Source organism: Anabrus simplex, chromosome 2 (genome assembly GCF_040414725.1).
Source record: "Anabrus simplex isolate iqAnaSimp1 chromosome 2, ASM4041472v1, whole genome shotgun sequence".
In the NCBI taxonomy this organism is placed as follows: domain Eukaryota; kingdom Metazoa; phylum Arthropoda; class Insecta; order Orthoptera; family Tettigoniidae; genus Anabrus; species Anabrus simplex.
The window spans coordinates 130,865,899-130,893,333 of record NC_090266.1 but is presented as its reverse complement, the minus strand read 5'-3'; the positions used below and the strand labels follow the sequence as shown (position 1 = coordinate 130,893,333).

Genomic DNA, 27,435 nt, shown 5'->3' with positions numbered 1-27,435 from the left:
TAACTTATTTATTACTCTGTACAGAATAACATCCTCTGCAAAAAGCCTTATTTTGGCTTCCATTTCTTTACACATATCATTGATATATGTAAGAAAACATAAAGGTCCAATAATACTGCCTTGAGGAATTCCCCTCTTAATTATTACAGGGACAGATAAAGCTTCGCCTACTCTAATTCTCTGAGTTCTGTTTTCTAGAAACTGTAACAGTTACTTCAGCAGCTACAACAAACACAGAAAGGGGGGAAAGTAAGTGCAATTACACAGTACCTAAGACACTACACACACAAGAAAACAGCTGATGAACTACGCGGCACTCCGCCGATAACAACACTGGTAAATATCAATAGGGGCAACTTGACGATAAAAACCCAATAACGTGAAAGGAGCTGGGAACTTACCAAGGGCATGGAGATGGCTTAGGTTGCAGATTCCGGAAAATCAACCCTGATCCTTGATTTTCAAAATATATTATTTACCAAAATATTATTTACAAAGGACTTTACAAACGAATTCCGGACAATTTCAGTCATACCGAAACTGTTAACTACAAATTACATGTTCCTTGAGACACACAAATTGGACGTTCCTTAACAATAGCTTCCTATAAGTTCAAAGAGTCAAGCAAATACCATACATCTAATTACAACCCAAGTCGTACAATACAATTTAGAGTGAAGTTAAAAGTACCTTTCAAAATATCTGAACAACATAATTGAACATGTCAAGTGACACGGAACTACTAGAGGCAAAACCCTAAGGTAAATACATAAAACTACAATTTTCACGTTTAGTGAAACAAGGAAAGGGGAATGCCTCGGAAACAAACAAAAGCTAAGGGATCCAAAATAATTGAGTTGCGAGTCTGGGTGAGGTTAGAGCAAACTCCTATATGAAAAAGCAAGCAAACATTAAGTGAAATTTAAGGTGGAACAGAAATCGAGTGTGCTTACCCCAAGGTGGCCCATCCCGGTAGCGAGACGACGTCAAAACTTCGGACAGCCAGACAGACAGACTCCCCGAAATGCTGCCTTGCTCTCTTTTTAAAAGAGAAACCCTTGCCTTGGAGTAGCCATTCAGAACGCAGGAGCCCGGCTATCGCCACCCAGATTCACCAGTCACAACTCCTACTTCAGTCGCAAACTTTAAATAATTTTCTTGAATACGCACGATTGCGAATCTTCCATTTCCAGAACAGTCAGAACATACTTTCTAGAATACATAACTAACAAAGGCCAATACACCCTGTTCAGAAATTCAAGTTACATCTTTCTGGATAGTTCTAGTAAGTATAGAAATGAAATCTAGTTGTTTATTTATTTATTTATTTATTTATCCGTGTCCGAAATCACTACAATATATTTACAAATACTCTATTTACACTTTGTCTCTCCAGTATTCGACTGTCGAGATTGCACATTCATTGGCTTCCACCAAATCCTTCATACTACATGGTTTAGGTAGATTTCTACAGGTGAGAAGGTGTCCATGATCTTGCTTTTCACCACACTCATACAAATCTTGATCACCATACCCCCACCTTTTCATGTTGGTTTTACAACATGTCACTCCAGATCTTAATCTGTTAAGTGTCTTCCAATATCCGGACTGAAGATAATGTCCTGCAGCTGGCTTCTCTTTCACATCCCATAATACTACAGGCGACTTCCTTCTCCAGAGCTCCTTTCGCCGAGATTCAGCTGATGATGTGATTGACGTTTTTGTTTGTAGGAAGCTCTTCCTCGATTTCAATCTTGATGGGTGGGCGTGAAGTCCAAACATTGGATGTCTGGGATTTGTTTCTTGCTTCTTCTTCTCAATCTCTGCTGCAACTTGTCTCCTAACATCTGGAGGTGCTACTCCCATAAGTGGAAAGATCTTATTAACAGGAGTAGGTCGTAAGCAGCCTGTAACAGTGCGACCTGTCTCATGGAGGGCAACATCCACTTGATTTGTATGAGCAGAATTCCTCCAGACTGGAGCAGCATACTCTGCAGCAGAGAAACACAGGGCAAGGGCAGATGTACAGAGGACATTAGGCTGTGCTCCCCATGTTGTGTGTGTGAGTTTGCGAATGAGATTATTCCTGCTGCATACCTTCTGTTTGGTATCTATACAGTGCTGTTTATAAGTTAGGGCACGGTCCAACTTTACCCCTAGGTATTTGGGTTGATCACAGTGGTTTAACTTGTGTCCTTTCCAGGTCACATTCAACTCCTTTCTTGCTTCCTTGTTGCGCAGATGGAATGCACATATCTGAGTTTTCTCCGGATTGGGTTTCAGGTGGTTCTCATCATAGTAGACAGCTAGTTCTTCAAGAGCAGATGTCAGTTTTAATTCTACTTCTTCAAATGTCACTCCTTGAGCAGCAAGAGCTGTGTCATCTGCAAAGATGAAAGCCCTTGTTCTGGTGTTAAGTGGCTGATCGTTGGTATAGATGTTATATAATATTGGAGCCAACACACTTCCTTGGGGAAAGCCATTCTTTTGACATCTCCATCGGCTTTTCTTGTCCTTCAGAGTGACAAAAAACCGTCTGTTCTGGAGCAGGCATTGAATAAACTGTGTCAGTCGATAGTCTCTGGTTGTTGAATACAGCTTCCTTGTCATTCTCTTATGATTCACTGTATCATAAGCAGCCGTGAGATCAATAAAAGCAACTCCTGTTATTTGTTTCCTGTCATATCGATCCTCGATATGCTGGGTTAGATTAAGTATCTGACCAGAACATGACTTCCCCGGTCTGAAACCTGATTGTTCCTTTATAATCTTTCTGTTGATAGAATCAGAAATGCGATTCAATATCATCCTTTCCAGAATTTTGAAAAGATGACAGAGAAGAGATACGGGTCTGAAGTTTTGGGGGTCATTTGGCTCTTTTCCTGGTTTCAGCAAGGCCACAACTTTTGCTTTGCACCAGATCTTTGGAATCAGCATTCTAGTCACACACACATTCATCAGTTGCAAAACCCAGTTGATAGTTATGGGGCCAGAATGTTTTATTTGCTCTGATCTTATGTCATCCAAGCCAGCAGCTTTGTTATTTTTCATACATTTGATGGCAGTTCTCAGTTCTTCTTCCGTAAATGGTGTGCCAATGTGGTCATTTTCCTCTTCATACCTTTGGATTTTTATTTCTCTGGATCTTCTCGTGGTTTTGCCATTCAGCAATAGTTGATGGGCTATTTGATCAGGAGTAACTTGACTCAACTCACAGGGTGAGATTGTAGGATCACCGTTAAGATTCTTAAGTAATCTCCAGGCTTGTCGACTTGAGCGTTTCATATCCAAACTTTTGAGAAGGTTACACCATTTTTCTTTTCTTGATGTTGATATAGCTTCGAGGAGGTGCTCTCCTGTTTGTATTGTAGGAAGGGGTCAATTTCAAATAGCTGCTCATATTTATTAAGGAGGGATTTTGAGTTCTTATCAAGTCCAGGTATATACATTGTTCTACAACCCCTAGGGATATGTTTACGGGAAATGGTTTTTACTAATTCCACAAAATCTAGGTAATTTACTGGATCAGGCTTGATTTTTGCTACTTCATCATCCAGATTTTGAGAGAAAGTACTCCACTGAGCTTTTTTGAAGTTGAACTGTCTTTTAAACATAACTTTCTCTGGTTTAACAACTGCCTGTACGGTACATATAAGAGCTCGATGCTGTGTTCTTGAAAATGGATCTGCAGTTTGTTTCTTGGTTTGGTGAGCAATGTGTTCTGTGACAAAAATGTTGTCTGGGTTGTAACCTCGCCTCCATCGACCACTGTTAAAGGAATGGGGTAACTTTGGGTCATGTATTAGTTTAAGATCCATGCATTCGGCCCATTCTTCTAAATTTTGGCCATTTGTGTCAGTCTCTTTGTATCCCCAAGACGTATTATGACAATTGAAATCACCGATGACTAGCTTTGTTGGTTGAGAATGGAAATTGCAAGTTTCTGTAAATTTATATTCTTTATGTGGTGGCTTATAGATAGATGTGATAGTGCAGGATTTAATTTCAATGGTCAGGATTTCAATGTCATCTACACAGGTCAAGTCTGCAGATAAAATGTTGGTGCCCTGTTTAATGAAAACTGCACTCCCATATTGTTCATTAGGTCTTTCCAGGACGAGTTTCATTCCGTTCACCTTTGGTCGGCGATCATTTGACCCTCTATGTGTCTCCTGAACCAGTAGGATATCTCAATTATGTTTTGTGCAAATGTCAGATAATAAGGCTTCCTTCTCTGGTGAAATTCCCTCTATATTAATTGAGATTATTACTAAAGCTGGCATTGAAAAATGCCGTTTGTAGTTCATAATAACTAATAAGTTAGTGTTTCGGTGATGGAAGAATCAGCTGCTGAGGATTCCTCAACGTTGCCCAGGGTACGCCCGACTGTCTTTACACTCTTCGTGGAGGCATCTTCCGTGTACCCCATCTAGTTGTTACAAATACCATATGTTACCAAACTATTTACACTGTACAGGTTAGATAGTTACATGGAATACAAATAAAATATTTTATCACCACACTTCAGATCATACAGTAAGTACTACTTAACAAGGTTTACAAATAAAATCTTCAATAAACACTTTCCACTTCCAATATATTCTACACCTGTGACAGAAACATAGCCACCCATTGTCACTCTTTTGTCAAATCCAATTGCACTGATTTTTGCCAGTAGTCTCCCATGTTTTACCCTATCAAATGCCTTAGATATTTCAATCGCGATACAGTCCAATTGACCTCCTGAATCCAGGATATCTGCTATATGTTGCTGGAATCCTACAAGTTGAGCTTCACTGGAATAACCTTTCCTAAACCCAAACTGCCTTCTATCAAACCAGTTATTAACTTTGCAAACATGCCTGATATAATCAGAAAGAATGCTTTCCTAAAGCTTACATGCAATGCATGTCAAACTGACTGGCCTGTAATTTTCAGCTTTATGTCTATCACCCTTTCCTTTATATATAGGGGCTACTATAGCAACTCTCCATTCATTTGGTAAAGTTCCTTCATGCAAACAATAATCAGACAAGTACTTCAGGTATGGTACTATATCCCAAGCCATTGTCAATTCCAGCTGCTTTTCTAGTTTTCAACTTTTTTTACTGTAAATGTCATTGCTGTCATAGGTAAATTTTAATACTTCTTTAGTATTAGTCACCTCTTTGTAAAAAAACAATCTTTACGTACTGCTGACTAAATACTTCTGCTTTTTGAAGATCCTTGCATACACACTCCCCTTCTTCATTGATGATTCCTGGAATGTCCTTTCTTGGAACATGTTTCTGCCTTAAAGTACCTATACATACTCTTCCATTTTTCACTAAAATTTGTATGGCTGCCAATTATGCTTGCCATCATGTTATCCTTAGCTGATTTATTTGCTAGATTCAATTTCCTAGTAAGTTCCTTCAATTTCTCCTTACTTCCACAGCCATTTCTAACTCTATTTCTTTCCAACCTGCACCTCCTTCTTAGTCTCTTTACTTCTCCATTATAATATAGTCGGTCTTTACCATTCCTTACTACCTTTAAAGGTACAAACCTATTTTCACATTCCTCAACAGTTGCTTTAAACCCATCCCAGAGTCTGTTTACATTTTTATTTACCATTTTCCACCGATCATAGTTACCTTTTAAAAACTTCCTCATGCCTGTTTTATCAGCCATATGGTACTGCCTAATAATCCTAATTTTAATATCTTCCTTTCTTTCACATATATTTTTAACTACCACATACCACATAAACAGCTTCGTGTTCACTAATACCATCTATTACTTTGGTTTCTGTATAGAGCTCATCTGGTTTTACCAGCACCACATCCAGAATATTCTTCCTGCTAGTTTGTTCCATCACCTGCTGAATCAGATGCCCTTCCCATATTAACTTATTTGCCATTTGTTGGTTCTGCTTGCTGTCATTCACATTACCTTCCCAATTGACAATGGGAAAATTGAGATTACCTACTGCAATCTCTGGATGGGGTACCACCAGTCAACGTCATTAATTAAGATGAGACTAACTTCTCTGACAACCGGGGCCAAGTTAGGGTCATTGTCAAACAAGGAGTCAAACAGCCCGATAGTATAAGAGAATTCTCGAAGAACAGTGTAAATGTAATGGTGGCAACAATGGCTGATGGCAAAGTGCTTCCTCCACACACAGTTTACTAGAGTAGGCATCTCTATGACATGGGAGGCATGGCTGGTTCTGGTTTTAACCAAAATTTGAGCGGTTGGTTTGACGTGTATGTTTCAAGTATGGTTCACTGATATTCTGCTGCCCCATATAAGAAGGTTGGATGGACCATAGTTGTTAATGGGTGATAATTTATGCACCCATATTTTCCTCGATGTTATCCAGCTGTGTGACTTTTACAATGTACACTTTGTTCTTTTAGTTCCCAAGACAACTCTCTTGAACTGCTGGATGTGGTAGTCTTTCGGCCCCTCAAATTAGCGTGGAGGAAAGTTGTTGACGAATTAAAGGATCATAACTGAAATATTGTTTCTAAGTCAGATTCTAAGTCAGAATCTCCTTGCCTGCCCAAGCAAGTATTTAATTATGTCAGTGAAAATAAAACACAAAACATTATATTTACTTTTAAAAAACATGGATTTTCTTTTTTCCCCAGAAAATGTCCTGTGTCAGATTGCAGATGATACTTCTTATGACTCTCATGAATCTCAGGAGGTGTTGTGGACAGAATCTTTTGTAGTTGACCTGAACAAGGCTCATATAGGAGAGTCAAGTATAAAAACACCAAGAGCAGCTGGCAAGAATCGTTTGAATATGGCAGCAGGTAAGGGAGTTGCTGTGGGAGATATCGAAATGCCAAATTGTTCTACTGAAGCACAGACCCATAGGAGATGAAGAACAGCAAGCGACGGGTGACGACTCTGATCATATTATGACGATGAATCAGAAAGAAATGATAGTGAGGGAAGTGAAGAAGAAAGGTATGAAAGTTCAGAAGTGTCAGTATTAGAATTTGTTTTTTTTTTTTTTTGCTAGGGGCTTTACGTCGCACCGACACAGATAGGTCTTATGGCGACGATGGGATAGGAAAGGCTTAGGAGTTGGAAGGAAGCGGCCGTGGCCTTAATTAAGGTACAGCCCCAGCATTTGCCTGGTGTGAAAATGGGAAACCACGGAAAACCATTTTCAGGGCTGCCGATAGTGGGATTCGAACCTACTATCTCCCGGATGCAAGCTCACAGCCGCGCGCCTCTACGCGCACGGCAGAATTTGTTTTAATTTGGTTTCCAACAAAGAAAAGGAAGCAATATTTCATTGGTAGAATAGAGGAACAAGTTACAAAGGATCTGTACAGAATTAAGTTTCAAAGGAAAAAGGAGAATGTTGCTATTAACGCACACTTCATCTTCACAGAGGTGGAAGATTTCGCAGAGGTGCAGAATAGTGAAATAGTCACATGGTGCATTATGAAGCTGTGAGAGAGGGAAATATACATTTAAAACATACACAATATTGTGAATGACATTGAGTAACTTGAATTTGTGTACAAGGTGATAGCTTTTTGCGATCTAATTTGACAATGCTGTGATTTATTTTTTCTTGGTTGTGTTAAATCATTTCCTGTATTAAAGTTAATTTCTGTGTGTGTGATCGATATTTCTAAACTGACATTGTTTTTCTTCTCTCAAAAGCTTTTTTAAACCTTAAAATTGTGTCGTACGTATGACTCTGTAACTAGTGTAAAACCTTCAATGAGTATGTTTAATATATTCTAATTATAGTTTATTTAATGCTAAATTATCTTTTGTTAAGTGTTAAATATGACTAGTATATCGGTTCTCTGTAAATATGTAGTATCAAATTGCATAACCTCAAATACGTATTGTTTAACCTCAAAATCAATATGGTCGACGTATGTTAGACTTATTGTACTATAATTTGGTGTATATGAAGGGTTCTGTAAACTTACTGTAAGGTTTTATTATCCAGATATATGTAGAGACATTACGAATATTGTAGATATTTCCACGTACATTTTTAAATTCTGAAGGAAAGTTCGAGTACCCATTCGACTAGCTGGTCGATCGATGTTTCGAGTGTGTTTCATTAGAGTGTTGTAAGAACTCTTCCAGAAGTCGATCATTCTAGATGGTTGATCGAATGGTATAAATATCGAGCTGTCAGTCAGTGAAGGCAGTTCTCAGTTCGCAGATCTTGGTTCTTGGGACTCAGGCAAGTGATGGACTGGGAGTGACTGTTGGGCTCCGAGGTGGAGTCTGAGTACTGGACTCAAGTGAGTCGGGCGGTAAATTTGAAAGAGAGTATGTTATAGTGCACGCGTCAGTGTTGTTGATATCTGTACTTGTCAGAATTGACTTCAGGGTATTCCAGTATTGAGTGTTGTATATATCATTTGCTACTGTGTAAAATTGTGTGTTGTAACGTACAGTGTAAATAAAGTAATTTATATAAGGAAGTGAGCGTGTTCTCATGTGATATTTATTTACATCAAATAAAATTGCAACGTAGAATGATAATTGTGATCATATTCACCTGCATTGGAGACCTAAGAGGAGTTTTTGTGAACAATGAATCGCCTGCATATTGCAGGTGACACCGATCATTATAGTTTTGATCAATACCAGCCCCTCATAATTCAGAAGATAATGATATTTTCATAGTTCCATTCTTACATGTCAAGGATCATATCCATACCTGAGAAGCAAACGGGCTTATGTCCATTTTGTTAATTTTACAGTATTAGCTAAAAACAGTAACTGGCTGCACATTTATGCCAATTGCTCGTTATACAAGTTCAGTAGACTTGTAAATATGTTATGTATATTTATTCTGCATATCATATATTTATGTAGATGTGAAATAAATTCATATTCATATATTCCATTCTAAATTTTATTGGGAAAACCTTGAAAATGGACATATGCCTTTTTCTTCTTAATTTCTTATTACACTTCTGGATACTGTGAAAGTAAGTTAAAATCTAAATAACTGTGTGTAATGTCAATTTATACCTGTTCTGTAGCTAAACGAACAAGAAAAACATAATAGAGAACACAGAAAATGTTATAATAATTATCACGTTAAGACAATTTTTTTTTTTTTTAACACATCAATTTTGTCACTGAAGTTCTGCATAAGGTAATTATTGTAAGTTACTTTTTCCTGAATGAAATGTTCTCCAGTGAATTTAAATTTATATCTGTAGACGTATCACTCATCGGTATGATATTAGTCTTCTTCTTCTCCATGAAGGAGGTCACTGTAAAATGCACAGTACTGCCGTGGAATCCACTGAGTTAACGTTTGCAGGTCCGTGTATTTTGCTGAACTAATGGGTTTGGGTCTGCTTTGTAGGCAGTAATTCCAGGTTTGTCAGTTGAAACTTTAAGCCATACAACTTTTGAGATTAGGAACATTTCACGAGTAGTAGATTTCTTGCGATTTGTGAAAGGGGATCCAGATGTTTCAGTTAAAGATGTGAAATTTTTGAAATCGCTACATTGCATTTCAGGGACTACTAGCGGCTTCTTTACCTGGCATGTTCTAATGAATGAATACTGTACACTTCAATGTGTGTGCGACCTTTCCTGTGTGTAGTTTTGTCATCCTTCTTCTCTCTGTAGAACTACCCCATTTCTTTTTGAGTTCTGTGTCTATTTTTTTGAATTTCCTTCACCAAGGTTCTTATCATCTGACATTTCTGGTCCCAAGATCTAGACTCCTTCCAAAAGGCATCAAATATATTTTTCCATTACTCTTCAGTTTCATTCTGCACTTACATGGAGGCTTAAGTGTGCATGCTAGGAATTCCTTCCCACCCTTCACTGATTTATAAGATGCCCCAGTCAACCTGCTTCGTTTAGCACCATTTCTTTTTCCAACTTGAGGGTTCTCGGATCCTTTTTCTCCCACAATATACTACTCCTGCTTTTACTTTTCCGTTAGTTGCAGGAAACTCACATGCCTCTGTTGAGTTATTTTGTCATTCTGAAATTAAAAGAAACTTTGTGATAAAAAAATAATATTAATAATTATTACAATTATAATTGGCATAGTGTTGTGGGTGTGAAAAATCAAACTGACTGTCTACAGAAAGCCCACTACTTTCAATGCCTTCGGGTTCTAATTTGGATCCAAGTCAGAGAAGTCTGATGTAATGTCATCCTGGAAGTCTTCCATATGCTCTTCATCCACAGGTTTCTCATGTGAACGCTTGCCGTCCAGTGTCTCTTCACATGAGAATATTAATTTTTTACGTTAGCAATATGCAATATTTTTAGTGGAAGTTTAGGAGTCTGGTTTAATATTAATAATTAGCACTAAAACAGTAATAATAATGACAATTAACATATTATTAAGAATACAGCATATGTTAATGGGATCTAATTTTAATCAGTTGAAGTTAGTATTACTTCAATCCATACATAGAAGTTGGTGATTAGGGCGTCAGTCCACAAAGCATAGTCAGTAGCAAAATGTAGGCTATTACGGAGCTCTTCAGTAAGAAACATAAATATATTTACCTCTCACTTCACGTGCTTGCCTCAGAGCAAGTTGCAATATCATCTTCCCTCTTGAAAAACTATTCATTTTGCGTACGTTCACATACCAAAGTCTCACGTAACTTTTAACTTCTTGTGGCTTACAATATTTTTTTTTTTTTTTTTTCACACTAATTTGCATGCGATAATGCAGGTCTTTTTATATTCCCGTAACACAGGAAACAATAATGACATTCACAATAATAAGCACACTTCATTATCGTATTCCAATAACGTAGGCAAAAGGCGAATGTCTATTGACTATTTCTTCCCACGGAGGAATTACTTAGAAGAAAAAAGGCGGATGTCGCACATGTGATCTTGCTGCACTAAAAGGTTCCTGCAAAAGGCGGATGTCCCACATGCGCCCTTTCCATCCTAAAAGCACTGTGGACTACTGCCTTTATGCCGCACTCTAAATCTACAGGGAACGGCAACAGGACAACCACCTTTATTCCATACATGCGGTCAATTATAACGAGCACAAAAATGGCCAGAACTCAGAATAGCAAATAATGGACATACGCCCTTTTGCCTCTCAGGCACGGATATATTGCTGGGCTGAGTGGCTCAGACGGTTAAGACGCTTGCCTTCTAACTCGAGCTTGGCAGGTTCGATCCTGGCTCAGTCTGGTGGTATTTGAAGGTGCTCAAATACGTCAGCCTCATGTCGGTAGATTTACTGGCATGTAAAAGAACTCCTGCAGGACTAAATTCCGGCACCTTGGTGTCACAAGTGCTTAATTTTCCCATTGTAATGTATCTTAATGTTTACAGTTTAATTACTAATCAGGTACCTGATTTTTGCCTTGAGGAGGTAATTTGACTGATGATGCCCTCAATGAAGGGTGAAACATGTCTCAAATGGAATTAATAATAAATTTCTAAATGTTTAAAAATTTATATGTATTGAATAGGTGACACAATAAACCCTTTAGCATCCTACCTTGGTGTCTCCAAGAACTTTAAAGGTAGTTAGTGGGACATAAAGCCAATAATATTATTATTTATAATTAGGATCATATATGTCAGCTGCCAGTACTTTTAACTAAAGAGATGCAAGAGGTACCATACCGGGGATGATGGCCGAGTTATGGAATAGTTTGCCCTCGAGGAAAGCTACCTAGCCACGATTGCCAAGGTGGCCGTGCATGGGTCCGTGCTTCTTTTAAGGAACCATTTATATATTCCAAAATGTAAAAATTGTGCAATACTCTGTTTTATGGCAAACCCGTTGAGGGTAAGTTTATTTATTCGTGTCAGAAGTACAAAGTACGAAACATGAAAACATTTTTTTAAAAGAATCATGAAATGGATACAAGTACACAAATATGTGTTCATCAAGTGACTTCAAACAGTTCCCGCCCAAAACTTATCCACTTCGAGATCACTTGAATTCGCTTGAGTGAAATCATTCATTGTACATCTGGATGGGCACAACAGACAACGTAAGAGGTGTTGTGTTGTTTGCAGTTCACCGCAATCACATAGAACTGTCTTGGTCGGAAAATGCCACTTCTATAAGTTGTCCCTTTTTCTTGCAACTTAAGCTCGCAGTCCGTTTAGGGACTTCCAGATTGGCCAGTTCTCTGTGTGGCCAGGAGGTAGAGATTCCTTCGGTTCCATTCATTCAGACAAATTACTGGTTCTCTCCTTCCTCATGGGAACTCGTGCTTTTGCAACTGTTCTTTGAAACGGTTGAGTAGTTGTTAGGAAGCTTTTTCTCAATTTAAATCTCCTTTCAGCAGGTTGATATCCATTGAGTGGGTGTGAGGTCATAGTAGATGATTTTCTCCTTTCATTGTTGGCAGCCACTTCTCTTCTGATATCAGATGGAGCAATCCCAGCCAGATAGTTCACTTTATTGATGGGAGTTGGCCTCAAACAACCTGAAATAATCCTGCAACTCTCGTTTAAGGCGACATCACCCTGTTTTGTGTGAGCAAAGGACAGGCATATTCTCTTGCTGAATAGCATACGGACAGCGCTGTTGTTCTTAATGTTTGGGGATGGGTGCCCCAGTTAGTTCCTGCCAGTTTACAGAGGAGGCAGTTCGCGAAGAGATCTTCTGCTTCAGCTTAAGGCACTGCTCCTTGTATGTAAGTGTACGGTCTAAGATGACCCCTAGATATCTAGGATGGAAGCAGTGAACCAATAATGTACCATTCCAGAATACTTCAAGTTTCCGATTAGCTTGCATATGTTTCAGGGTTGGGTATGAGTTGGTTCCTTTCATAGAAAGTATCAAGCTCTTCTAGACCATGACTGAGTGTATGTTCTGCAACCTCAGACTGTTCTGATTGAGCAACAAGAGCAAGGTCGTCAGCATAAATGAAGCTTTTGCACCCTTGAGGCTGTGGTTGATCGTCGGTGTACACATAAAATAAAATGGGAGACGAGGTACTTCCGTGGGGCATCCATTCTTCTGAGTTCACCTTCGACTGTGATGTCCTTGGAAATCTATGAAGAACCAACGATCCTGTAAAAGTGTAGCCATTACCATAGTGAATCCATAATTGTTAGTAAGATTATAGAGTTTATATAACAGCATTCTGTGGTTTACGGTGTCGTATGCAGCAGAGAGATCAACGAAAAGCTACACCTGTGATCTCCTTCCTTTCTAAACCATCTTCAATGAACTGAGTAACGTGTAGAACTTGAGAAGAACATTTTTGCCTGGTCTGAATCCAGCTTGCTGAGGAACGAGAAGAGGATCAACTATAGTAGTTAAACAATTCAAGATCATTCTCTTTAGGATCTTATAGAGGTGACAAAGAAGGGATATAGGTCTAGAACTTTTGGGGTCAGTTGGTGCTGGAATTTTGTCCCACATGAGTCATTTCATGTGCCAGTAAAGCTACCAACTCGAGGCTGATGTATTTTAGCACCTTCAGCTACCACCGGACTGAGCCAGGATCGAACCTACCAAGTTGGGGTCAGAAGGCTGGCGCCTCAACCGTCTGAGCCACTCAGCCGGGAGTGGTCTATTTTCTTTTCATTATATTAATCATCATGATATTGATGATATGATATTAATCATTGGTGGATCAGTGGCAGAATGTTTTAACTTATGATCTGAAATTCATGAGATTGGTCTGGGCTGAGCTGGTCAATTTTTGAAGGGTGGTCTCAAATCTTTACACTCTATATTTTTGTTGGTATATTAAAGATCTCTAGTGACATACTTGCTTCCATCTGAAAATATTACATTAACTCAGGAATTGGAACAATCCAGTTGAATTCCATTTGCATAACTAGACAGCACTGCTTTCAGAATCTTGAAATTGGTAAGATGGCTGCCTAGATGACATCACCTTATTAAGTCTGCAACTCTGTAGCTGAGGCTAGATGATGATGATGATGGTGATGATTATTATTATCATCATTTTTATTATTTACTCCTGAGTCTAGTTTTCTGATACAGTGTTGGGAATGAAGTAAGATGAAATTATATGCCCTGTTTTTGCAGCTAGATGTCCTCAATCAATCAATACTGATCTGCATTTAGGACAGTCGCCCAGGTGGCAGATTCCCTATCTGTTGCTTTCCTAGCCTTTTCCGAAATGATTTCAAAGAAATTGGAAATTTATTGAACATCTCCCTTGGTAAGTTATTCCAATCCCTAGCTCCCCTTCCTATAAATGAATATTTGCCCCAGTTTGTCCACTTGAATTCCAACTTTATCTTCATATTGTGATCTTTCCTACTTTTATAGACGCCATTCAAACGTATTCGTCTACTAATGTCATTCCACGCCATCTCTCCGCTGACAGCTCGGAACATACCACTTAGTCGAGCAGCTCTTCTTCTTTCTCTTAATTCTTCCCAACCCAAACATTGCAACATTTTTGTAACGCTACTACGGCCACTTCCAAGGTACTGATATTCCTTCTTTGATCCTGCCAATTTAATCTTAACTATTCTTCAAAGACAGTGCTGGCAGTATTCTTCCAGACATTTTAGGTTCCTTCTGTGTGTATTTGAAGTCTCACATCCACAAGAAAGTGTTGATTCCATTATGCCACAGTAGACGTATAACTTGGTCTGCACACTGAAGCCACGGTTATTGAACACACTTTAAGGAAACTATTAAATGCCACACTAGTACATCTGAGGAAATACACTGGAATCTCATTAGTATGTTCTTCGTTAGCATGTTAACATGATTTTCATCGGTCCAAGTTCTAATGCAATTAAGTACATGTTAACATATTGTAATATGATGGGGGTTGGTAATGCCTGTTGCTAGCCTCAGTTGACAAATTAATGAAGTTGAAATGAATGATGGTGAATGAAATTGGGTAAGGAGGTGGAAGGAATTTGCTATGGCCTGAGAATAGGAGCTATCCTGGCATTTGCCTGGAAGTGAAAATAGGAAACCACAGGAAACCATTCTGAGGAGCAGCTGATGAAATGACGTCAGTACAAGATATCAAATTATATTTTTCAAATTATTTATCAGTGTGACAAACTTTCTTATGCTCAAACACTCCGTTCACCTTCTTTCCGACCATCTTGTATATGTTTCCTATATTGAATAAATGGGATATGGTAAGAAATAAATTTTGTACCACAGTAGGATAAAATTATTTCATGTCACATGATTTGTGGGAGTTTTTAACAATTCAAAGCGACTGTAGCCGTAAGTTTTACTCATTAAATTCTCTCTGCATTTAGTTTTGCCTTTTTTCATCTTCTGCCAGGTTCGAGAAGGTTTTCCATGTACGGAGACCATTTTTAATTGTGAAAGTTTTTTCCTTTGTAGGATGTTTCATCACCTTCTTCGTGTTTTATCAGGAACCGAGTATTCGGGTGGATACTGTTGAATTTTCATTTCATTCCTTATAAGGAACTGAGTATTTGGATGGATACAGTAGAATTTTTGAAAGACCTAGTGCTAGTATTTTTCCCCATGCAATCAAAATATGTTGTTTTTATGTAGCAAAACCACAACTCCTTCACGTATGGATTGCATGATATTCTTTATGAACAGTGCATTTTCTAGGCCTTTTTAATTATCAGTATTAATTCAGCGTTTTCATTATAATAAGTAAATGCCGTAGCGAGTTTAGTATAATCCATGACTGCTTCTGTTTCTAATGTTTCATATATGTAAACATTTTTATTCTTTTTTATTTTTTTTTATTTTTTTCAGAAAAAGCTCCATCAAGTCTCGCATCACACAGACCTCACCGATGCAACATTGTTAACTGCGGGAAGGTAAGTTTTTACTGGAGATAACATGGTTGTTCAACATTATTTATTGAAATTTTCGTCTAGATATCCATGTCCAGAGAAGTGTCCAGCATTTAAAAACTACACATGTTGACTCTATCCTCTTGTGAGTTTGAGAGAGAGAGTCTTCCTTTCTTCACCCACTTTTCCTACACCTGTGTGGTTGCGGGTGCGAACTGTCGTGCATGTGGATTTTGCCCTGTTTTATGGCCAGATGCCCTTCCTGTCACCAAGCTTATGTGGAGGGATCTGATCACTCTTGCGTGTTTCTGTGGTGGCTGGTAGTGTTGTGTTCATATGAAGAGGAGATTGTTGGGACAGACACAAGCACCCAGTCCTCGAATCATAGGAATTAATCCCCGACTCGTCTAGGAATCTAACCTGGGACACTCAACTTTGACCACTCAAATAATGAGTTGGACTTCTTTGAGAGAGGGAGTGCGTGTGTTAAAATTGAATAAAAACAATAGACTAGTAACACCAGTTGACTGACAGTGGTAAAAATTTGTGTAATGACAAGCAATAAATGCAGCTGAATGGATAAATTAGATAAGAGTGAAAGTCAGCTATAAAACAGTGCATGTGCTACATAAGTTAAAAATGGATAATCTTGAATATTCACAGTTTTCTTACTGTATGTATAAAACAAGTTTGCTAGTTCTGTTAGAAAAATGATGACATACAGCAATGTCATCTTCAAGTGGTAGCTATCTTCTGTGACAATGTCATGATACCTGGGACCAATTAGTATGAAACAGAAATGGACATCTGCCACATTTTGTAACAATGCTCTCCTTGTATTCAAGCAGTTACTATTATCCTTATTGACCATCGAATCATCAGCTTTCATTTAGAAGTCAATCAATTTTTCTTTTTAAAGGTGTAGGATAATTAAAACTGGTGAATAGAAACCAAGTGCTGAAAGCAAAGAATGTAAATAAAAACATTTAAACTTATTGTTCCATTTCCATTACTAGTAAATCTGTGGGTAGGGTTGCCATGGATTCTGCAGTTAACATTAAATCACTAAAAGTAAACTTCCACCTGTTTGATACTATATATTTGCTTTAAGCAAATTAATTATTTGTAGAACATGTTTCATTCCTTAGAAACATCTTCAGCCAGATAACATTGCTTAGATGAAATTACATAGAATTGTCTTCTTCTCAAAAATCATCTTAAGATAGTACCTTTATTATGCTTAAAACAAAATTAATTTAAAAAGATAAAAATAATTAAAATCCTCCTCCTGTTAATGAATATTTGCCCCAATTTGTCCTCTTGAATTCCAACTTTATCTTCATACTTTTAAAAACACCACTCAAAGTTATTTGTCTACTGATGTCATTCCTCGCCATCTCTCCACTGACAGCTTGGGACATACTTCTTAGTCGAGTGGGGTCGTCCCCTCTCTCCCATGTCTTCTCAGCCCAAACTTAGCAACATTTTTGTAATACTTCTCCCTTGTTGGAAATCGCCCAGAACATATCAAGCAGCTTTACTTTGGATTTTTTCCAGTTCTGATATCTTTCTGGAATCCCTTTTCTAAACATAAACTGCCTTCTTTATATCCAGTTAATAGTTTTACAAGCATTTTTAATATAATAAGAAAGAATGTTTTCCCAAAGCTTACATGTCAAGCTGACTGGCCTATAATTATCGGCTTCATGTTTATCATTGTTTCCTTTATATGTTATGCTGTTCTCCATTTGGTATACCCCTTCATTCAAGTCAAGTAAATACTTCACGTATGGTACTATATCTCAACCCATTGCCTGAAGTATCCTCAGAAATTTTATCAATTCCAGCATCTTTTGTAGTTTTCAACATTTGTATCTTGTTGTAAATGTCTTTGTTATTGTTGACAAATTTTAATACTTTATTAGTATTAGAGATAGGAGATTATAAAGTGTACTTGACAGGTGTTAGAAAGGGAAGGGCAGAGTCTGGGGTAGGGCTCGTTATCAGGAATACCATTGCACGCAACATAGTTTCTGTTAGGCACGTAAATGAGCGATGATGTGGGTAAATTTGTCAGTTGGAGGAATTAGGACAAGAATTGTGTCCGTGTATTCACCATGTGAGGGTGCAGATGAGGATGAAGTTGACAAGTTTTATGAAGCATTGAGTGACATCGTGGTCAGGGTCAACAGCAAGGATAGAATAGTGCTAATGGGCGATTTCAATGCGAGAGTTGGGAATAGAACTGAAGGATACGAAAGGGTGATTGGTAAATGTGGGAAGATATGGAAGCTAATGGGAATGGGAAGCGTTTGCTGGACTTCTGTGCTAGTATGGGTTTAGCTGTTACGAATACATTCTTCAAGCATAAGGCTATTCACCGCTACACATGGGAGGCTATGGGTACCAGATCCATAATAGACTATATCTTAACAGACTTTGAATTCACGAAATCTGTTAGGAATGTACGAGTTTTTCACGGATTTTTCGATGATACAGGCCACTATCTGATCTGTCCTCCTCTGCGAACCATGTGACCTTGTCGCGGTGGGGAGGCTTGCGTGTCCCAATGATGCAGATAGCCGAGCCGCAGGTGCAACCATATCGGATGGGTATCTGTTAAGAGACCAGGCTAATGAATGGTTCATCGAAGGGGGGTAGCAGCCTTTCGGTAGTTGCAAGGGCGACAGTCTAGATGATTGACTGATACGGCCTGGTAATAATACTCAACATGGCTTAGCTGTGTTGATACTGCTACACGGCTGAAAGCAACGGGAAAATACAGCCGTTACCTCCCGAGGACATGCAGCTCTCTCTGTATGAATGATGTACTGATGATGGCTTCCTCCCGGGTAAAATATTCTGGAGGTAAACTAGTCCCCCATTCAGATCTCCGGGTGGGGACTACACAAGTGGGGGCGATCATCAGGAAGATGGATACTGACATTCTGCGAATCGGAGCGTGGAATGTTAGAAGTTTGAATCGTTGTGGTAGGTTAGAAAATCTGAAAAGGGAGATGGACAGGCTAAAATTAGATGTAGTTGGTATAAGTGAAGTACGTTGGCAGGAAGAACAAGATTTTTGGTCAGGCGACTACCGAATTATCACCACAAAATCAAACAGGGGAAATGCAGGAGTTGGTTTAATAATGAATAAGAAAATAGGGCAGCGGGTAAGCTACTACGACCAGCATAGTGAAAGAATTATTGTCGTCAAGATAGACACCAAACCAATGCCCACCACAATAGTGCAGGTCTATATGCCTACTAGTTCAGCGGATGATGAAGAAATCGAAAGAATATATGAGGAGATAGAAGATTTAATACAATATTTAAAAGGTGACGAGAATCTAATTGTGATGGGAGACTGGAATGCAGTTTAGGCCAAGGAAGAGAAGGTAGTACAGTAGGAGAATTTGGATTGGGACAAAGGAACGAAAGAGGAAGTCGGCTGGTTGAATTCTGCACTGATCATAACTTAGTCCTTGCAAATACTTGGTTCAAACACCACAAACAATGGCTGTATACGTGGACGAGACCTGGAGACACTGGATGGTATCAAATAGACTTCATTATGATTAGGCAGAGATTCAGAAACCAGGTGTTGGATTGCAAAACTTTCCCAGGAGCAGACGTAGACTCTGACCATAACTTGTTGGTCATGAAATGCCATCGGAAGTTGAAGAAATTGAAGAAAGGAAAGAATGCAAAAAGATGGGATCTAGACAAATTGAAAGAAAAGAGTGTGAGGGATTGTTTCAAGGAACATGTTGCACAAGGACTAAATGAAAAGGCTGAAGGAAACACTATAGAAGAAGAGTGGAGAGTCATGAAAAATGAGGTCAGTAGGGCTGCTGAAGAAATGTTAGGAAGGAAGAAAAGATCAACTAAGAATCAGTGGATAACTCAGGAGAAACTAGACCTGATTGATGAACGATGAAAACACAAGAATGCCAGAAATGAAGAGGGCAGAAAAGAATACAGGCGATTAAAGAATCAAGTGGATAGAAAGTGCAAGATAGCTAAGGAAGAATGGCTGAAGGAGAAGTGCAAGGATATTAAAGGCTGTATGGTACTGGGAGAGGTAGATGCTGCATATAGGAAAATCAAGGAAACGTTTGGAGAAAGGAAACCTAGGTGTATGAATATTAAGAGCTCAGATGGAAAGCCACTTCTAGGGAAAGAAGACAAAGCAGAAAGATGGCAGGAACATATCCAACAGTTGTATCAAGGTAAAGAAGTAGGTAATTTGGTTCTGGAATATGAAGAGGCTGTTGATGCTGATGAAATGGGAGACCCCATTTTAAGGCCAGAGTTTGACAGACCTGTGAGTGACCTAAATAGGAACAAGGCACCTGGAATTGATGACATTCCCTCTGAATTACTGACTGCCTTAGGAGAAACTAGCATGGCAAGGTTATTTCATGTAGTGTGCAAGATGTATGAGACAGGAGAAGTCCCATCCGATTTTTGGCAGAATGTTGTTATACCTATTCCCAAGAAAGCCGGTGCTGATAGGTGTGAAAACTACCACCCCATTAGTTTAGTATCTCATGCCTGCAAAATTTTAACATGTATTATTTACAGAAGAATGGAAAAACAAGTTGAAGCTGAGTTGGGAGAAGATCAATTTGGCTTCAGAAGAAATGTAGGAACACGTGAAGCAATCCTGACATAATGTTGATTGGACCAAGCTATTTATGATTCTGAAGATGATAGGGATCAGATAACAAGAACGAAGAATCATCTACAATCTGTATAAAAATCAGTCTGCAGTGATAAGAATCAAGGGCTTTGAAAAAGAAGCAGCAATCCGGAAAGGAGTGAGGCAAGGCTGCAGTTTGTCCCCTCTCCTTTTCAATGTTTACATAGAACAGGCAGTAAAGGAAATCAAAGAGAAATTTGGAAAGGGAATCACAGTCCAAGGAGAGGAAATCAAAACCTTGAGATTTGCCGATGATATTGTTATTTTGTCTGAGACTGCAGAAGATCTCGAAGTTGCTGAATGGTATGGATGAAGTCTTGGGTAAGGAGTACAGTATGAAAATAAATAAGTCCAAAACAAAAGCAATGGAGTGCAGTCGAACGAAGGCAGGTGATGTAGGAAATATTAGATTAGGAAATGAAGTCTTAAAGGAAGTTGATGAATATTGTTACTTGGGTAGTAAAATAACTAACGATGGCAGAAGTAAGGAGAACATAAAATGCAGACTAGCACAAGCAAGGAAGAGCTTTCTTAAGAAAAGAAATTTGCTCACTTCAAACATTGATATCGGAATTAGAAAGATGTCTTTGAGGACTTTCGTGTGGAGCGTGGCATTGTATGGAAATGAAACATGGGTGATAACTAGCTCAGAAAGAAAGAGAATAGAAGCTTTTGAAATGTGGTGTTACAGAAGAATGCTGAAGGTGAGATGGATAGATCGAATCACGAATGAAGAGACACTGAATCGAATTGGTTAGAGGAGTTCGATTTGGCTAAATTTGAAGAGAAGAAGAGATAGAATGATAGGACACATCTTGAAACACCCAGGACTTGTTCAGTTGGTTTTTGAAGGAAGTGTAGGTGGTAAGAACGGTAGGGGTAGACCAAGGTATTAAATATGACAAGCAGATTAGAGCAGATGTAGGATGCAATAGTTACGTAGAAATGAGAAGGTTAGAATGGGATAGGGTGGCATGGAGAGCTGCATCAAACCAGTCTATGGCCTGTTGACTCAAGCACACATCTGATCTGTAGTGAACTAAGTATCTCTAGGCCTAGGGTAGAGGACGTGAAATCTGTCTGCAAACGAATAAGGGTAGAATATCTCCAGGACAAGGAAATTAGACAGAAGTACATGGATATGATTAATGAGAAATTTTGAACAGTAGACAGTAAGCAGGTTCAGGATATAGAAAGTGAATGGGTGGCATACAGGGATGCTGTAGTAGAAACAGCAAGGGAATGCCTAGGAACAACTGTGTGTAAAGATGGGAAAAGGCGAACATCTTGGTGGAATGATGAAGTGAGAGCTGCTTGTTAACGTAAAAAGAAGGCTTATCAGAAATAGCTCCAAACAAGGGCCGAGGCAGACAGGGATTTTGTATGTAGATGAAAGAAACAGAGCGAAACAAATAGTTGTTGAATCCAAAAATAAGTCATGGGAAGATTTTGGTAATAACCTGGAAAGGCTAGGTCAAGCAGCAGGGAAACCTTTCTGGACAGTAATAAAGAATCTTCAGAAGGGAGGGAAAAAGGAAATGAACAGTGTTTTGAGAAATTCAGGTGAACTCATAATAGGTCCCAGGGAATCACTGGAGAGGTGGAGGGAATATTTTGAACATCTTCTCAGTGTAAAAGGAAATCATCCTGGTGATGTTCCAAACAGCCAAATTCATGGGGAGGAGGAAAATGATGTTGGTGAAATTATGCTTGAGGAAGTGGAAAGAAAGATAAATAAACTCCATTGTCATAAGGCAGCAGGAATAGATGAAATTAGACCTGAAATTGTGAGGTATATTGGGAAGGCAGGGATGAAATGGCTCCATAGAATAGTAAAATTAGCGTGGAGTGTTGGTAAGGTACCTTCAGATTGGACAAAAGCAGTAATTGCACCTATCTATAAGCAAGGGAACAGGAAGGATTGCAACAACTGTCGAGGTATCTCATTGATTAGTATACCAGGTAAAGTATTCACTGGCATCTTGGAAGGGAGGGTGCGATCAGTCGTTGAGAGGAAGTTGGTTGAAAACCAGTGTGGTTTCAGACCACAGAGAGGCTGTCAGGATCAGATTTTCAGTATGCGCCACTTAATTGAAAAATGCTACGAGTGGAATAGGCAGTTGTATTGATGTTTCGTAGATCTAGGGAAAGCATATGACAGGGTACCACGGGAAAAGATGTTCACTATACTGGGGGGACTATGGAATTAAATGTAGATTATTAAAATCAATCAAAGGCATTTATGTTGACAAGTGGGCTTCAGTGAGAATTGATGGTAGAATGAGTTCTTGGTTCAGGGTACATACAGGGGTTAGACAAGGCTGTAATCTTTCACCTTTGCTGTTTGTAGTTTACATGGATCATCTGCTGAAAGGTATAAAATGGCAGGGAGGGATTCAGTTGGGTGGAAATGTAGTAAGCAGTTTGGCCTATGCTGACGACTTGGTCTTAATGGCAGACTGTGCCGAAAGCCTGCAGTCTTGGAACTTGAAAATATGTGCAATGAGTATGGTATGAAAATTAGCCTCTCGAAGACTAAATTGATGTCAGTAGGTAAGAAATTCAACAGAATTGAATGTCATATTGGTGATACAAAGCTAGAACAGGTCGATAATTTCAATTATTTAGGTTGTGTGTTCTCCCAGGATGGTAATATAGTAAGTGAGATTGAATGAAGTTGTTGTAAAGCTAATGCAGTGAGCTCGTAGTTGCGATCAGCAGTATTCTGTAAGAAGGACGTCATCTCCCAGATGAAACTATCTTTACATCTGTCTGTTTTCGGACCAACTTTGCTTTACGGGAGCGGAAGCTGGGTGGACTCAGGATATCTTATTCATAAGTTAGAAGTAACAGACATGAAAGTAGCAAGAATGATTGCTGGTAAAAACAGGTGGGAACAATGGCAGGATGGTACTCGGAATGAGGAGATAAAGGCTGATTTAGGAATGAACTTGATGGATGAAGCTGTACGCATAACCCGGCTCGGTGGTGGGGTCATGTGAGGTGAATGGAGGAGGATAGGTTACCTAGGAGAATAATGGACTCTGTTATGGAGGGTAAGAGAAGTAGAGGGAGACCAAGACGACGATGGTTAGACTCGGTTTCTAACGATTTAAAGATAAGAGGTATAGAACTAAATGAGGCCACAACACTGGTTGCAAATCAAGGATTTTGGCAACGTTTTGTAAATTCTCAGAGGCTTGCAGACTGAATGCTGAAAGGCATAACAGTCTATAATGATAACGTATGTATGTATGTATGTATGTATGTATGTATGTATGTATGTATGTATGTATGTATGTATGTATGTATGTGTGTATGTATGTATGTATGTATTGTACCGGGAAATGATTAGGGATCTGGGCATGAGAATTTTCATGTAGGGGTGGGCGGCTCTTATGGAGCAGGTACAGAGAGGCGTTCGCCGATCAAAATAATAGTTGGGCTTAAAGCTCAATTTATTCACCATCATGTATTTATGGGCAATGTTTCCTACTGTATTATTCCTGCTCCTTTTCACGAAATATTTGTTTCGTTGGCAAGTTATTTAAACATTAACGCAAGTTATTTTACAAATTTTTCATAATGCAATGTTTACCTGATTTAAAAAAAACATGATACCCACAAAGATTGCCTTTATCTTGAGGTTTTGAAAATAATTTGTTTTTACGTAAGTCACCATAAACTAACTGAAATGAATGTCTTTCACCAGAAAATCAAATTCAAAATTCCAAATACTGAATTGTTTCCCTACAGTCTTTTTTAAATAATAAATTTCACTTGTTTCCTAAAGTCTTTTTAAATAATAAATATCACTTAAAAATAAATACGCTTTCACTTTCAATGTTTGTGAAGTTCTCCCTAAAAGTTTTTATATGCATGAAAAATTTTACACTTCGAAAATTACGCAAACTAGAATTTAGTAAAAGTCTAGTTTCCAATGAGCGTTGTAATAATTGTTCGTAAAGCTGCTAATCGAAGTCACTGATTTTACTATTCCACTTGGCAAGAAGAAAGTTTGTTTTGTGGAATTTTATGCACTTGTTTTGAAAGTCGTTTAAAATACACTTCATATCGCCTGTTTTTACTGGAACTCAGGACTGGAATGTAGACAGCTGCTGGTCAGCGAACAGCAAGTTGTCACCATAGGCAGCCGGTGTTGTGAAGTCGTCACCATAGCACCACGCTCCATATCCCGTGTTGATACCGCAGTTCCATTCCCTTGTTGACACGTCCCATGTCGACTCGAGATTCAGCTTGTGTAGCGGCAGGCAGATATGATAATTACGAGAAATAGGCACTCGTCAGGATTTCGCGCGTCACTGTGTAATGTAGCGATCACGAGAAAGTTCAACTGACTGTGATTGCTTGGTAGTGTCCCATTCAAAATAAGTCATATTTGCACTTCATATATGTATGCACGGTATTTTGTTATGTGCACTTGTTCACTGTTCTTAACACTAGCAGCAAAATTACGAAAGCTCATTTATCGGAATAACTGTTCAGAGGAAAAACACAGTTCTAATATAATCATTGGTCTGACACATGAAGAAAAGGTATATTTACAACAGTAGAAGTGTTCTAAAAACATGCATGTTTGTATGTTCAAATAGCTACAGTGTTTTGAAGAAGTCGTCTAATGCGGCACTGTTTTGTTCACCCGAGACAAATGCTTTAATGCTGTTTAGAGTTAATCACACTTGTATTAAATACCAATCTTTAAACACTTTCATTGTGTTACTTGCTTTAAAAGACTAAGTATATATGTATTTCACTGGAAAATTGCGTTAATATGCACCCGCTTTTAAATTACAAATGTTCCAAGTTAAAGATAAATCTGGTGCAAGTACAAGTTCTACACACTCGCTTTCGACTGAGTTGAAGTTTAAATACATTATACCACAGTTTAAGTTACTGTCACACATTCTCGAAATAGTCCTAGTAGTTCGTGAAAACTAAGTTCATATTTTAATTTTCGAATAATTTGTAAGTCCAAAAGTAGCACTTTGAATACAAGTCTTTTGACGACAATTACGGCAGAGTTCTTACCGGCGAACGTCACTCGTGGCGGCTATGTTTGAACCTCGGCGTAGTCACTCGCGTACAACATCGTGTTGTTCCTTCAGCTGCGAGTTATGAACTGACCTTTACTTGGAGAATTCCTGTCCTTTTATACCATTCCTTTCCATGCAATCACGTGCTGTACACGTGGTCGGCGCGTCATAGCAATGTCACTTCCTTGCGTGAAGCTCGTGACGTAGTTGCTCGCTCTCACTCGAAAGTTCCAGCTGTGACTTTGTTTACTTCGCAGTACCTCACGCTGAAATAAATTATGTTCCAGACCGTTGGCTATTCCTTGTACAGTATGTATGTATGTATGTATTCGTATTTGTCACTTCCTCTACCTGGATATTATCCTTGTTACCAACAATCTTTACACACTGCTGACAGAATAATTCTGCCTTCTGTAAATCCCCACTTCCCTTGTTCATTAATGTCCGTCTTTGAACCTGTTTCTGTCTTAAGGTAAGCCTAACTACACATACCCATGTATTTTTCAAAAAAAATGTATGACTCAGTTATGCTTGCCATCATGTTATCCGTAGTTAACTTTTTCACTAGATTCAGTTTCCTAGTGACATCCTCAATTTCTCCCTACTTCCACAATCATTTCTAAATCTATTTCTTTCCAACCTGCACCTCCTTCTTAGTCCCTTAATTTCTCTCGTATAATATAGCAGGTCTTCCTTACCACCTTTAGAGGTTTATACCTGTTTTCACATTCCCAAACAGTTGCATTAAACACTTGCCACGGAGTGTTTAAATTTGTATTTACCATTTCACAAATAATAATAATAATAATAATAATAATAATAATAATAATAATAATAATAATCATCATTTTCTAAAGGTCCCTCATACCCCTCTTGTCAACCATATGGTACTACCTAATATTTCCTACCTTTACAACCTTTATTTTTAACAATGACTAAAACAGCTCCATGATCATTATACCATCTATTACTTCAGTTTCTCTATAGAGCTCATCTTGTATTAGCAGCAACACGTCCAGAGTTTTCTTCCATCTAGTTGGTAACATCACTTTATGATTCAGCTGTCCATACTGGATCAATGTATTTGCCATCTGTTGCTCATGCTTCCTGTTGTTTACAGTACATTCCCAATTGACATTTGTTAATTCATCTGCATCCGCCTTCTCCCTTAGCAGAAAGGGCTTAGAAACCCTGAATTTTCACACAATTTGTTCTGTTTGTAGACCTCTGAATAAATAGGCATAAATTCCATATTTATTAACATAATTCAAGATTCTTTAAAGAAAAAAGGTTGTGAAGCAACAGTTATATGCACTTAAGGGAATAGGTTCCTTGTTGCTTGGAGTCCGGGATTCGATAGTCAGTAGGCTTTTCTTGTGTGGTGTGGCTGAAAATGCTCCGGATACAATGGAATGTTGCTGGAGTCACATTGCCATGTACTTTCCCTTCTGGTCTTCTTTTGCCGACCTACACGACAGCGTTTTAGAGTTTTATTTTCTTTGGCTTGTGTTGGGGGAATCTTGATGGCAATGAATTGAAATTATTAAGGGTCCACCTATTCAGTACAATAATATTTATTAGTGTGAATTTATCACATGTCGTTTACATAAGGTACTAGTTTCAGCACTTATATCGTGCCATCGTCAGCCATAGAGTCAAATTAGGCAATCACAAACAATCTTAAAACAATTTAAAACACATTGTAACACCTGCATAGATGAATATTAAATAAAATTATGGTAATAGATGATGTTGCACTCTAATATAAAATCCTTTTTAAAAGTGATGCTATCGTTGTTTATAGTGTATAGTCCAGCTTGTATATGTATTTAATCTTGTTGAATATAAGCTGCAGAATTTAATACTGTCATGTGAGGTTGACACTTGTTTAATCTGTGGTTTAGATGGTATTAGTTTGACCTAAAAATTGATTCC

At 38.5% G+C, this 27,435-nt stretch overlaps 1 protein-coding gene across 8 annotated transcripts in view; it reads left to right on the top strand.

Annotated features, from left to right (window-relative positions):
* LOC136863928 (metastasis-associated protein MTA3) overlaps positions 1-27,435 on the top strand; it is a 901,938-nt gene that overhangs the window by 682,947 nt on the left and 191,556 nt on the right. For all 8 annotated transcript variants that reach the window (XM_067140366.2, XM_067140364.2, XM_067140363.2 and 5 more), the window contains one exon: positions 15,701-15,765. In XM_067140366.2, the coding sequence (XP_066996467.2) occupies positions 15,701-15,765 (65 nt within the window). The remainder of the gene's footprint in view (positions 1-15,700; positions 15,766-27,435) is intronic.